Source organism: Amblyraja radiata, chromosome 28 (genome assembly GCF_010909765.2).
Source record: "Amblyraja radiata isolate CabotCenter1 chromosome 28, sAmbRad1.1.pri, whole genome shotgun sequence".
Lineage (NCBI taxonomy): Eukaryota > Metazoa > Chordata > Chondrichthyes > Rajiformes > Rajidae > Amblyraja > Amblyraja radiata.
Window position 1 is genome coordinate 35,988,964 of NC_045983.1, and position 14,588 is coordinate 36,003,551.

Genomic DNA, 14,588 nt, shown 5'->3' on the forward strand with positions numbered 1-14,588 from the left:
GAGTCAAGTGTCTATGTTGCTTACCTGGTTGGTGTAATCCTCGCCACTTCCATCGGCCGATAATTAGTAAAGTTTGAGTTTTGTGAGTTGTCTGTTTATTAAGAAGTGAACTTTTTCATTGGCGTATAGTCGGCAGGCCTCGCTGGGACAATACCGACAATCGACAATACCGCCAGCGGGCTGGATAACGAAGCTGAAGGGAGGAATGTGCACACTTTCTCGTTGTCCGAGCACGATGTGAGGAGGGCTCTGACACGGGTGAACACGAGGAAAGCTGCAAGGCCCGATGGCATCTCAGGACGAGTACTTAAGTCCTGTGCTACACAGCTAGCTCTGGTGCTCACTACAATATTCAACCTCTCCCTGGACAAGTCCGTGGTCCCTGCCTGCTTCAGAAAATCCATAATTGTACCGGTACCAAAAAATGCCTCCACAGCCTGTCTGAATGACTACCGTCTGGTCGCCCTCACCTCGGTAGTCATGAAATGCTTTGAGAGGCTGGTGAAGAAACACATCTGCGCCTTCCTCCCTCACAACATGGACCCGTTACAATTCGCATACAGTCCGAACAGATCCACGGACGATGCAGTCTCCCAGGTTTTGCACACCGCTCTCTCTCATCTCGACAGCCAGAAGGGGAGCTACGTGAGGATGCTGTTCATAGACTTCAGTTCAGCCTTCAACACGATAGACCCCACCAGACTGGCCGAGAAGCTACTGGAATTAGGGCTCAACACCCCTCTGTGTGCCTGGACCCTGGACATTCTCACTGCCAGGCCCCAGGTAGTCAAGATGGGAGGGAATACATCGAAGTCCCTCACCCTGAGCACAGGATCCCCCCAGGGTTGCGTCCTCAGCCCCCTATTGTACTCCCTGTACACACATGACTGTGTGGCTAGGTTCAGCTCCAACTCGATAATCAAGTTTGCTGATGAAACTGTGGTGGTGGGCCTGATCTCAGACAACGATGAGAAGGCCTACCGGGAGGAGGTGGCTGATCTGGCACTCTGGTGTCAGGACAACAGCCTCCTCTTGAACATCAAAAAAACTAAGGAGCTGATCATGGACTTTAGGAGGGCACATCATCCGAGGACGTACACCCCATTGAGGATAAATGGGGATACTGTGGATAGGGTGAGCTGTTTTAAATACCTGGGAGCCCACATCTCTGAGGATATGACATGGACATCACACGCTGCAGCACTCGTGAGTAAGGCAAGGCAGAGCCTTTACCGCCTCAGGCAATTGAGGAAATTCAGAGTGTCTCCGAGGATCCTCCAGTGCTTCTACTCAGCGACTGTGGAAAGCATCTTATCCGGAAATATCTGGTTTGGGAATTGCTCTGCCCAGGACGAGAAGGCTCTGCAGAGAGTAGTGCGTTCGGCCGAACGCAATATGGGAGCTTCACTCGCCTCCATGCAGGAACTATACATCAGGAGGTGCAACTCCAGAGCCAATAAGATCATGGGAGACCCCATCCACCCCTGCAACGGACTGTTCCAGCTGCTACGGTCAGGCAAACGCCTCCGTTGCCATGCTGTGAGAACAGAGAGGTTGAGAAGGAGTTTCTTCCCAGAGGCCATTAGGACTGTAAACTCCTATCTCACCAGGGACTAACTTTACTGTACCACTCTACTGCTTTCTTTTAAATTGCTGTTTTTATTTCCCTTTTTCCTTCCGCCCACAATATTTAATATGTAAAAGAATATGTGATTCTGTTCCATTCTGTTTGTAGTTTGTTTGGTTGTTTATTTGTTTGTTTTTTTGCACAAAGTCTGCGAGCATTGCCACTTTTCATTTCACTGCACATCTCGTATGTGTATGTGACGAATAAACTTGACTTGACTTGACAGTCAACAGATGAATGTGCAAGAGGTTACAGAAGTTACCGGGATTGGAAGGGATTGGAAACTGAGCTCTATCGGACCTTTTGAGACCGACTCCCATAGAAACTCCCGGGAACATCTGTGATCCTTCGTCTGAAGTTGATATGCTTACCAGCCGAGGGTTCTTAGATACAGCCCAATTGTGTGTATTTTTAAAATTATTTTTATTAAGTCAGCGGGTTGAGAGAAACGCGGGCCAGATTTTGTGTATGTATTTTTTAAGTCTGCCGAGTTGAGATACGCGGGGCGATTCGGTTGAGAAGTCAGCCGCGTTGAGACACTTGGGGCAAGGTTAAGTAGAAGTAGCCAGGCTGAGAAACCTTGCGGCTAGGTTAGGTAGGGCTAGATTAGGTAGTAGTTGCCGGGCAGAGAGAAACACGCGGCTATGGGGAATAATTAGGATAAGAATTACGGGGGAACGCCCATCCAACACGTGTATTTTAATCCTAAAAGTTACAAAGACTATAGAATATTAAATTATAAGCTAACCAAACGTTTGTGAGATGAATCTTGGCCAGTTGGAAGAACATGTAATGTATACCTGTTAAAAAGACAGAAAAGATTAAAAAGGATGGTATACCTAAGAATTGGGATGTGTTACAAGCGGAATATAATTGGCATGATAAAACAAAAGGAAAAGGCTGAAAAAGAAATGGCCTGATTGAGTCGTAAATTAAGCAACAATTGGTTAAAAAAAATTGGGCACAAAACAAAATAACCCAGGGGACCCCTTGTCTGTGGCATGGCGACACTGTTTATGGAAGAAGGGCGGATAAGGAACAAATTCGGGGGGAGGGGGGGGATGAGAACAGATAGCGATGCGGAGACTGAATAAAAAGATGGGGAAAAAAGAGGAGAAAGGGCTGATGCAGAAGAGGAAGGAAGAGCACTAATGAATCCAGCAGTGAGAGTTAAACAATGCAGAACCAGATTATCATTGGATACTACTGTTGGCCCTTGCCTCTGCCGAAGCACCAAATTCTGCACATTGGTCCACACAGAACCAAAGATTAGAGTAAACAGAACGGCCTTGCCAAGACATGGGTGATATAAAGTTAATACTGAGGGACGTCTCTTAGCGGCAGCGCGATTTTTGGAAACGAGAGGGCGACGCCATTGACTCCTTGACGGGCCTCTGGCTAACCCCTTTCGGAAATGTTTTGTGTAATTGATGTTTTTCTGTCCGTTCTTTTATATTATATACACTACCTTACACTTGCTGGTAAGGAGGGAAGACAATGGAGAATCACCTCACAATTTCAAAACCTAATTGTGATGACCATGTTACTTTGTGAAAATTCCAATGTTAATTCAGTACATCACATGTGGAATGGTGGTCAAGCTTATGAGCGTATGTGGGTGGAAAAAAAATGTTTTAAGAGGTTGAATAATTTCCTTGAAGTGTGTATAATTGCGTTACTTTTGAATGAGAATATTATTGTTTTAAAGTGTGAATATCTGAGAGATTTAGTATATTGAATGAGGTGTGATAACTTGTGAGTGAATGTCACAGAAAAAATGTTTTAAGACGTAGTGTCTCTTTAAGAGATTGCAGTTGTGTGGGGTGGAGCTACTTAGTTATTTTATTTTCCTTTGTTCGTTGGATATGCATATCTATTTATATGGAAACTATTTGTTTGTTCTTTGTTCTCTTTTGACTGTTAAACTGAGTAGAGATGCAAAAATGTAGTTGCTTTGTCTTATCAATGTTTTTAGTTGTTCTTTTCTTCCCCAAATTCTAATCTTTTGAGCCGAGTTGAAAAAGAGATCTGGATGCTTTTGGCATCCTGATTAAAGTGTTAGATGAGATTGGAAATGCCGATATCACAGAGAAAATGTTGATTCGGGAAAATTGTGATTGGTATTCATTTATGCTAGGAATTTGAGGTTGTGAATTTGGGGAGATAGATTGGAACAATTGGGAATGATTTTTAAATTGTTTTTTTCCCTAATAATGATCTATTTTTTAAAGAGTTTAAGGATATTGGCGGTTATGGATTACTGATTTTGAGTTTGAGTTCTTTTGAGAAAGTTGTTTTGATGAGGAGGACAGGATCTAAGGGGGTAGAGGAACTGAAATAAATTTTCATTAGGCGAGAAATAGTATTGGGTAGGCTAATGGGACTGAAGGATGATAAATCCCCTTGGCCGGATGGTCTGCATCCCAGGGTCCTCAGGGAGGTGGCTCTAGAAATAATGGATGCATTGGTGATCATTTTCCAATGTTCAATGGATTCAGGATCAGTTCCTGTGGATTGGAGGATAGCTAATGTTATCCCACTTTTTAAGAAAGAAGCGAGAGAGAAAACGGGGAATAACAGACCAGTTAGCCGGACTTTGGTGGTGGGAAAGATGCTGGAGTCAATTATTAAAGAGGTAATAATGGGGCATTTGGATAGCAGTAAAATGATTAGTCCAAGTCAACATGGATTTATGAAAGGGAAATCATGCTTGACTAATCTTCTGGAATTTTTTGAGGATGTGACAAGTAAAATGGATGCAGGGGAGCCAGTGGATGTAGTGTATCTAGACTTTCAGAAAGCCTTTGACAAGGCCCCGCATGGGAGACTGGTGACTAAAATTAGAGCACATGGTATTGGGGGTAGGGTGTTAACATGGATAGAAAATTGGTTGGCAGACAGGAAGCAAAGAGTAGGAGTGAACTGGTCCTTTTCAGAATGGCAGGCAGTGGTGAGTGGAGTGCCGCAAGGCTCGGTGTTGGGGCCGCAACTGTTTACCATATATATTAATGATTTGGAAGAGGGAATTAGGAGCAACACTAGCAAGTTTGCGGATGACACAAAGCTAGGTGGCAGGATGTTAGGAGGTTGCATGATGACCTGGACAGGTTGAGTGAGTGGGCAGATGCGTGGCAGATGCAGTATAATTCAGATTCAGATTCAACTTTCATTGTCAGTGTACAATACAGAGACAACGAAATGCATAATATAGATAAATGTGAGGTTATCCACTTAGATTAGATTAGATTAGATATAATTTATTGCCACACAGCCAGGCTGGTGGAAATTTGGGTTGTCTGCAGCGATACAATAATAAAGAACACACAACCACAATAAAACTGTAACACAAACATCCACCACAGCATTCATCACTGTGGTGGAAGGCACAACATTTGGCCAGTCCTCCTCCATTTCCCCCCCGTGGTCAGGACCAGAGTCCAGAGTCAGTCCAGGATCGGCTCTTCCTCACCGGAGACCGCAGCTTTAAGTTGTTGTAGGCCGCAGGCCGGCGGTCAAGATTTAAAGTCCCCGCCGCAGCCAGAAGCACCGTAGACTGCAGGGCCGGCGGTCGAAGCTCCCCTCCAGGGGTGATGGTAAGTCCATGCCGGACCCGCGGTAGAAGTCGGCCGCGGGCCGGCAGTGATGGCTTCTTCTTCCCCCGGGTCCCCAACGTGAGATCCCGGGCTGTAGACGCCGCACCAGCTGGAGCTCTGCAGACTGCGACTTCAGGCTGCCGGCTGCCCCGGGCCAGCGAAACGGAGCGCTCCCCTCCAGCGAGGGTTCACCCGCTCCACGTCGAGAGTCCACGCTGCGCCCGCCGCTGAAGCCCCGGGCGCGTTTCCGGGAAAGGCCGCGTCGATCCTTGATGTTAGGCCACGGGGGAGGCGACCAGGAAAAAGTCGCCTCTCCGTGGAGGAGGCGACCAAAGCGACTTTGGCGGCAAAAACAAGGGGGCAGATTATTATCTCAATGTGGTTAGGTTAGGTAAGGGGGAGGTGCAGCGAGACCTGGGTGTCCTTGTACACCAGTCACTGAAAGTTGGCATGCAGGTACAGCAGACAGTGAAGAAAGCTAATGGAATGTTGGCCTTCATAACAAGAGGATTTCAGTATAGGAGTAAATAGGTTCTTCTGCAGTTGTATTGGTCTCTGGTAAGACCACATCTTGTGTACAGTTTTGGTCTCCTAATTTGAGGAAGGACATCCTTGTGATTGAGTCAGTGCAGCGTAGGGTCGCGAGATTGATCCCTGGGATGGCGGGACTGTCATGTGAGGAAAGATTGAAAAGACTAGGCTTGTATTCACTGGAGTTTAGAAGGATGAGGAGCAATTTTTAAGAATCATATAAAATTATAAAAGGACTGGACAAGCTAGATGCAGGAAAAATGTTCCCAATGTTGGGCGAGTCCAGAACCAGGGGCCACAGTCTTAGAATAAAGGGGAGGTCATTTAAGACTGAGGTGAAAAAAACTTTTTCACCCAGAGAGTTGTGAATTTGTGGAATTCCCTGCCACAGAGGGCAGTGGAGGCCAAACCACTGGATGGATTTAAGAGAGAGTTAGATAGAGCTCTAGGGGCTAGTGGTATCAAGGGATATGGGGAGAAGGCAGGCACGGGTTATTGATTGGGGATGATCAGTCATGATTACAATGAATGGTGGTGCTGGCTCGAATGGCCTCCTCCTGCACTATTGTCTATGTTTCTATGATGTGAAAATAGTGTTTGTCTTTTAAAATGCAAATGAGCAGCCAGGTTTCCTGTCTCAATTGTTTTAATGTGATCATAGCGTTGTCTTTTAGAATGGAAACGAACAGCTAGGTTCCTGTGTCCAGACAAACAAATGTGTTGAAGCATGTGCTATGTAAGGGACAAATGAAGGTCCATGCAGTATTGTATTAGTTGATCACATCAGACCGTACTTACAAAAGGGGGTTTGAGGGAACTCACAATGAGTAGCAATGTCACAAAATTTTGAGATTTTTAAAATCAAGTCTGCAATGTATGCCATCAGATAAAGCATAAAAAGAAGTTTAATTTGACATCTAATTCACTTTCATATCTTCAGTATTAAAAAAGTTATGGCCATTTTCATACTCTAAAGTTAGCATCTTGTTCTCTATTGCTTTTCCATTGACTTAACTCAAAAGCTGTGATCAAGGACAGTCAAAAGCCCATAACTTTCTTAAAAATTAAGAGAACTGAATGAAATTTTCAGTTATTATAGATTGAAGCATTCTGAAACAAATATGAAACAATCTTACTTGGATGACCTGAAATTAAAGCATATAATTAGTTACCCAATTGTAGCTAATTACAAAATTCAATTACTAGATCTAAACATCTATCCATTTCTTAAGAAAAGATTAACATTTTTAAATAGCCTAAGTGTTCAAATAACATTCACACAATAATTCACAATATAACATGATTTTTAAATCTCATTGTCATTAATTTATAGGCCAAATGGAAGGAATTTAGTGTTTAATTCCCGTAAATTAATGGCCATTTAAATCATCTTGCGAGTGAGATTTTATGGATCGTGCTGGTTTGGAATGTTGCATTTGATGTGAATTTAAACCTCATATCTGCAGGAAAAATACTGCCGGTTCGTATATTTACATAATGACATTTTCGCAACGTGAAATTTTGATTAAAGGCATCCTTAGAAGCAAGTTTATATATAAAATAAACGGCTTTCATTTACCTGTCCCGTACATGAAATCCGTCGGCGTGGACGGCTTTGGAAGATTATTTTTAATTTACTCCTGTTCGTAAAATATCCAGTGCAGTTTAAAAGAAACTTAATAAAACGGCAGTCAAAGCGATTTTTCTTTAGCAGCTAAACAGCCTGACAGACATCGATTTGAATAGGCTGGAGAAACAAGGCATTTTAAACCCCCCCGCTCTCAAAGGTGCCAAAATCGCGCACACGGGCAGCGATAGATCTGAGATAATATTTAGGTGGGGGTCCCTCTTCAGATAGACTCGTATCAAAGAACAAGTTCACAGGGAAGGTGATGAAGGAGGCTTCTAAAGACTGATTTCACATTTCCAAAGCACCCGCAGTTTTAGTGGAGGGAATGAATATGACACTAAAGAGTTTAAGTAAAGTCTTGACTGAGACTGGATGGGAATGGGTTAAGGTATTCCCAGTCATTCTGAGGATTCAGAACAACCTCAGCTAGAGAGACAGGATTAATGACTTTTTGAATTCATAACAGGACATGCTATGCACCTACCAGAAGATGGCCGCACTTGAAATGAGGATGACCTCAGGCTACGTACCCCCTGGAGTGCGACTAGAGTGTGGAAGTTACACCTACAGGCCCTCAGCGATGAACTAATTATGTATGCACAGTAATTAACCCATGCCTTGCCAGGTCTGCATTCCCAGGTACGAGAAGCACAGAAGCCACTACCAGTTGAGCACAGGGACGAGTCCATAAAGACTACATACTGATAAGGTACTGGGACCGGACGAAATTGAGACTGCGTTGAAAAGAACTGCACCAAGTGTTACCAACAACATAAACCGCCATGAAGATTGAAGATCACCCCCTTTGGATACATCTGATTGACTAAACAGTTCGAAGAAATAACGCCGTGGAGCGGCCTCCAACCGGAACGACCTGGGGGCTCCAGTCACGGAGCCGGCGGAGCTGCGGACTTACCATCGTGGAGCTGGCCAGCTTCGGAACGTGGAGAGCTGTGGTGGCGCGCTGCTGCGACCCGACTCCGGTGGATGGTGACACCGGGAGCTCGCGGGTCCCCGGTGGGAGACTGCTTTGCGGAGCACCAGCAACGGCGACTTCTCCCGCCCGAATTGCGGGGTTGAGAGTGACCTGGAGCGGGACCTTACATCGCCCGGCGTGGTTTTAAATGGCCGCGGGACTTGCTAGCGCCCGCCGAGGGCTCCAACATCAAGTCCGGAGCAAGTCCTTACATCGCCCGGCGCGGCTTTAAATGACCGTGGGACTTGCTAGCGCCCGCCGGGGGCTTTGACTTTGACTTCAGGAGAGGAATGGAGAGCAGGGGAGAGACAAGACTTTGCCTTCCATCACAGTGAGGAGGAGATTCACTGTGATGGATGTTTGTGTAAATTGTGTTGGTGTGTGTCTTGGTTCTTTTCTTGTATGACTGCAGAAACCAAATTTTGTTTGAACTTCATGTGAGGTTCAAATGACAAATAAACGGTATTGTATTGAAAGGACAATGGGGCTATTGACCCTCCTTTTATTCTGGGGTTGGCCCAGATGGACTGGACTTGGGGAAATAATTTGTTTCTATGAGTTTTTGAATTTGCCCTTCGTGATACTATAAGTGTATGCTGGGTGTGTACGCTCATCCTATGTAATGATGGAGAAGGAACTGTTTTCGAAATAGGGCAGCAACTAATGGGTGCCTTCAGAATGACACACTTGAGACTAACCCATATTTGAAGGATGGTACACCCCTCCCTTTAAACAAGATTGCAATTAAACATGACAAGCGCAGCAGATATACCCCAACTTCAGATAGTAAGAGATCCGCACAGGTCAGTTAATACTACCTGTTTTTGCCGCAACCAAGGCACTGCTGTATTTTTGGGAAACAGTACGTGTATGACAACCCTGTCAGCCACCATTGCCAGCCCACCCCGACCGGTTAATGGCACATTTCATATGTGGATCCTGGGCCTACCCATGGTTACCAAGAATGCCGCTGGCAGACGGGGCAACTTGGCAACAACTAAAAGGACTCTATTACTGTACAGGGTGTTGTATGTTGCATATGTGGTGCCACACATGTGAAGCATGAACCACTTGCACCAGCACACGGGGATTTCTAAGCGAAGCCTAACGAAGGCTGAGCAATTTTTTATGATCCTCTTCCAGTCCTATGGTAGTATGATAGTGCCGATGCCACTGCCGCCTCCTTGAGTACAACGCAGGAGGAGATAGAAGGGGCAACAACTGAGATAATAGCTATGAGAACTGTAGTATTACAAAACAGAATGGCCCCAGATTTTATCCCAGCAGAAAAAGGAGGGACAAGCGCCATAATAGGTCGGGAATGTTGTCCTTTTATTCCCGATGCTTCCTCCAACATTGCCGACTTGACCACCCACATCAGAATGGAAGCGGCTAAAATAAAGAAGGTAGGAGCTGAATTCCATGATTATAGCTCCGGGGGCGGTTGGTGACCATTTAATATGTTTGGAAGGACTTGGGGAATTATTGTCCACTATGGATTGATTGTATTACTAATTGTACTCTTAATTTGTCTGTTGCGATCACTATGATACTTTATTAGCCAAGTATGTTTTGCAACATACGAGGAATTTCATTTGCCAGGTCAGTCATACAAATAAAAAGCAGCAGAACACACAAAACACATTTTAACATAAACATCCACCACAGTGACTCCTCCACATTCCTCACTGTGATGGAAGGCAAAACAAAAAGTTCAATCTCTTCCCTTGTTTGCTCTCCCGTGGTCGGGGGCCTCGAGCCCTCCGTTGACGGGCCGATCTTGACTCCCGTAGTCGTCGGCGGGCCCTCCGCGTCGGGGAATCAGCTCCTGTATCGGGGGGATGTCAGCTCCCCTGCGCCGGCGATCGAACCCAGCGTCATGGCTGGTCAAGCCTCTGCATTCGTTGGAGCTCCAAACTAGCCTCCCCCGAGACTGCGAGCTTGATGGTAAAGTCCGTAGGCCGCTGTTGGAGCAATCCCAGGCAAGGGATCGACTCCGATGATAAGTCCGAGGAGGCGTGGGGGAACTGTTGGAGGGGGAGGGGGGACAAATTGAGGAGCTGGTGTGCTTTGTAACTTTGTCAGCGCCGTAGGTGTCTGCTATTTGTATACATTGTGTAGGGACTCGGCAACGGACCTGAACGAATACACCACAGTCGTTACAGACTTCATAAAGAAATGTGTGGAGGACTGCATCCCTACAAAAACTTTCCGAGTGTTTCCCAAACAGAAGCCTTGGAGATCCACACTCTTCTGCAGACCAGACACCGAGCATTCATGTCTGATGATACAGTGGTCTACAAGAGGTCCAGATACGACCTTGGTAAGGCCATCAAAAAGGCCCAAAGGGACTTCTGCTCCAAGCGGGAGGATGAGACAGATGTTCGGCAACTGTGGCGGGGCCTGAATGCAATCACCTCCTACAAGGCGAAATCAGGAGGCAGCTCGAATGTCGGCGAAACATCGCTTCCTGATGAGCTCAATGTGTATTACGCACGCTTTGATAGGGAGAACACTGATGTGCCTTCTCGAGCCCCCATTCGCTGGAATGGTATTTCAGTCTCAGTCACAGAGGCCGACGTCAGAAAATCCTTCAGAGGGGTGAACCCTCGAAAAGCGCCTGGACCTGATGGTATACCTGGTCGTGTTCTAAAAACCTGTGCGGACCAACTAGCTGGAGTTTTTACGGGCATTTTTAACCTCTCACTTCTGAAGTCTGAGGTTCCCACCTGCTTTAAAAGGGCATCAATTATACCGGTGCCCAAGAAGAGCAAGGTGACGTGCCTCAATGACTGTCGACCAGTGGCACTAACGTCGGTGGTGATGAAGTGCTTTGAGAGGATGATTATGGCGCATATCAACTCCTACCTCGACAAGAACCTCGACCCACTGCAGTTCGCTTACCACCACAACAGATCAACGGTGGATGCGATCTCGCTGGCTCTCCACTCCGCTCTGGACCATTTGGACAACAAAAACTCATATGTCAGGCTGTTATTCATTGATTACAGCTCAGCATTTAACACAATCATCCCCTCCAAGCTGATTACCAAGCTCTCAGATTTGGGTCTCTGCGCATCCCTCTGCAATTGGATCCTCGACTTCCTCATTCACAGACCACAAACTGTTCGTATTGGTGGAAATGTGTCAGCCACTGTGTCATTGGTGGAAATGTGTCAGCCCCCTGCTGTACTCACTCTATACTCATGACTGCGTAGCCGGTCATAGTGCAAACTCCATCATCAAGTTCGCCGACGACACCACTGTTGTGGGACGTATCACTGATGGGGAAGAGTCAGACTATAGAAGAGAGATTTGACCGACTGACCAAATGGTGCCAGCACAATAACCTGGCCATCAACACCAGCAAAACCAAGGAACTGATTGTGGACTTTGGAAGGAGTAGGACCCACAGTCCCGTTTATATCAACGGGTCGATGGTGGAGAAGCTCAAGAGCTTCAAATTCCTGGGCGTGCATATCTCCGAAGATCTCTCCTGGTCCGAGAACACTGATATAATAATAAAGAAAGCACATCAGCGCTTCTACTTCCTGAGAAGATTACGGAGAGTCGGCATGTCAAGGAGGACTCTCTCTAACTTCTACAGGTGCACAGTAGAGAGCATGCTGACCAGTTGCATCGTGGCTTGGTTCGGCAACTTGAGTGCCCAGGTGCGGAAAAGACTACAAAAAGTAGTAAACACTGCCCAGTCCATCATCGGCTCCGACCTCCCTACCATCGAAGAGATCTATCGCAGTCGCTGCCTCAAAAAGGCTGGCAGCATCATCAAGGTCCCACACCATCCTTGCCACACACTCATCTCCCCAGGTAGAAGGTACAGGAGCCTGAAGACTGCAACGTCGAGATTCAGGAATAGGTACTTCCCCACAGCCATCAGGCTATTAATCTCAAATGAAACAAAACTCTGAACATTAATAGACCATTATCTGTTTATTTGCACTTTATCCGTTTACTTATTCATGTGTGTATATATTTATATAATGGTATATGGACACACTGATCTATTCTATATTCATGCCTACTATATTCTGTTGTGCTGAAGCAAAAGTAAGAATTTCATTGTCCTATCTGGGACACATGACAATAAACTCTCTTGACTCACTTGACTAGACTTCTTATCTTCTTACTTACAGATGCTGTGTGATTCTTAGGGGCAAAGGAAAGTAAATAATCACATTTCTATTTTGTGGTTAGATGAATTTAGGGACATAAAGCTTATCTCTAATGGATTGGTGATTTTTTTTAAAATAATGAACCTCGCAATATTTTCAATATAATGAAAGAATCTTGGATAAACAATTGAAAATGATGTGTAAAGCAGTAATGTGTTTTTATTTCAGTGACAGGACAGGTGTTGCGCTGTGATGTAATGGTGGACAAAATAAATCAAATTGAAATTTTATCAACAACTCGGGAGTTGTACGTGGATGACTCACTGTTAAAATTAACAGTTAGAGCCTTGGATGAAGAAGGTATGGTTGCTTTCTCACACTCTAGAGATATATCTATCTTATTTATTTACTGTTGTCTTGTTTATAATTTCCCATGCCTGATCTACTGATTGCAGAATGTAATTTTCTCCTAAACTCATTTCCCAGGAAGATTTCTTCTGTTTTATCTGACGATTTATCTGACTCTCAGTACCAATCATTATTTTTCAGTAGTCATTCATCATCTGCAAATCCGTCATTGTTATGAATGCCTGACTTATGGACACCCTATACATACGAACAACCATTTGGGAGACTGACAGGATGCTGCCAGGTTGCAAGGACCTTCTGCTGTGTGGGAATAGGGCATTTCTATGAGTCTTCTCCCCACCTGAGTTGCAACAATCGATTGTTCCGAGTCGAGCAGAGCTGGAAAGATGGAGCATAATCACTTACTCACTTACTGTTAATGAGGCCACTGGCAATCACTCTACCTGTACCTACTGGCTCTCTGTTTACAACTTTCTGTTGTCCACTCTCACACATTTTATTCATTTCCAATTCATAAACAGTTCTGCTTATAACACAGTTCTCGGGAATGGAGCTCCTGAGGGAGACACTCTTCAATGGACATCGCAACTGATATCAGGCCCATGTTTTTCTGCTGGAAATGTAACTGTAGATATCAGAGATTGCTGTATCGCAGAAGTGGGATATCTTGGATTTTTGTCTCCATTGTTGTACTGTGAAACTATTGAGGCCAATTGGAGTGCTACAGCCCTTCTGGCAGAGAGCAGCTAATTTCAGAGAGGCTCAGGATTGGACTAAGTACTTTCCCGGTCCATTGTGCTTATGTGACAATTATGAAAAGGCACAATCTTTCAGCAGGAAAATCTATTTGTATTATTTTAACATAGCAGAAATGTTCCAATGCACTTCTTTGTTGTATTATCGAAGATAAATTTGGAAGCAATACTGAAATATTAGAGAAGATCACCAAAAGGTTGGTCAAAGAAAGAGTTTTTACTCAATCATCAACATAGAAGAGAGATAAAAGATGTAAGGAAGAGAATTACAGAGCTTGTTTTTTTGGTAGCAGAAGCCAACTGGTATTGGTCGAGCAAGTAACTTCAGGTGCTCAAGAGGCCAACAATGGAGGAGATTAGGAAGAAGCAAGGAAGTGGCAGGAATAGAATGGTGCGAGATCATGAAGGGATTTAAGATGGGGACTCTGCTATCGTATACAATCTTCAATCCCATCCTACCTCATGAAAGGATGTAAATATAATCGTCTATTCCCAATCTCCTTATCCAGCTTATCTTTATTCGGCTAGATTTTTTAATAACAAGCAAATCATCTTGGGCTGTGTATCCGGGGCTCAATATTCTGTGGGAGATCAGCACCCAGCTGATCAACAAGACGGGGTCTTTTAGACCATAAGTGGCCATCTCCACTCTGAATGGCTTTGGCAACCAATCAATTACCCCAATGGTAAACAATGTTACCCAGTAACCAAGGGTAACCCCAGGCTCACCAGCTATTATGGCAAAATGTTATGAAAACGCCAAAAAGGAGGTTTACCAAATGTGGCCTTGTTTAGAGGGTTTCAACAACAGGGAGAGGTTGGATAAAATTATTGTTTTCTTTGGATTGTTGGAGGTTGAGGGGAGACTTGATAGAAGTATGTAAAATTATAAGAGGCATAGATAGGGTAGACAGTCAGAATCTTTTTCCCATGTAGAGTTGCTGCCTTACAGCTCCAGGGACCCAAGCTCGATC

General features: G+C 44.9%; 1 protein-coding gene across 1 annotated transcript in view; it reads left to right on the plus strand.

Moving 5' to 3' along the window:
* LOC116988694 (nuclear pore membrane glycoprotein 210-like) overlaps window positions 1–14,588 on the plus strand; it is a 119,634-nt gene that overhangs the window by 9,951 nt on the left and 95,095 nt on the right. Inside the window, exon 3 of the mRNA XM_033045539.1 lies at window positions 12,719–12,850. Within this exon, the coding sequence (XP_032901430.1) occupies window positions 12,719–12,850 (132 nt within the window). The remainder of the gene's footprint in view (window positions 1–12,718; window positions 12,851–14,588) is intronic.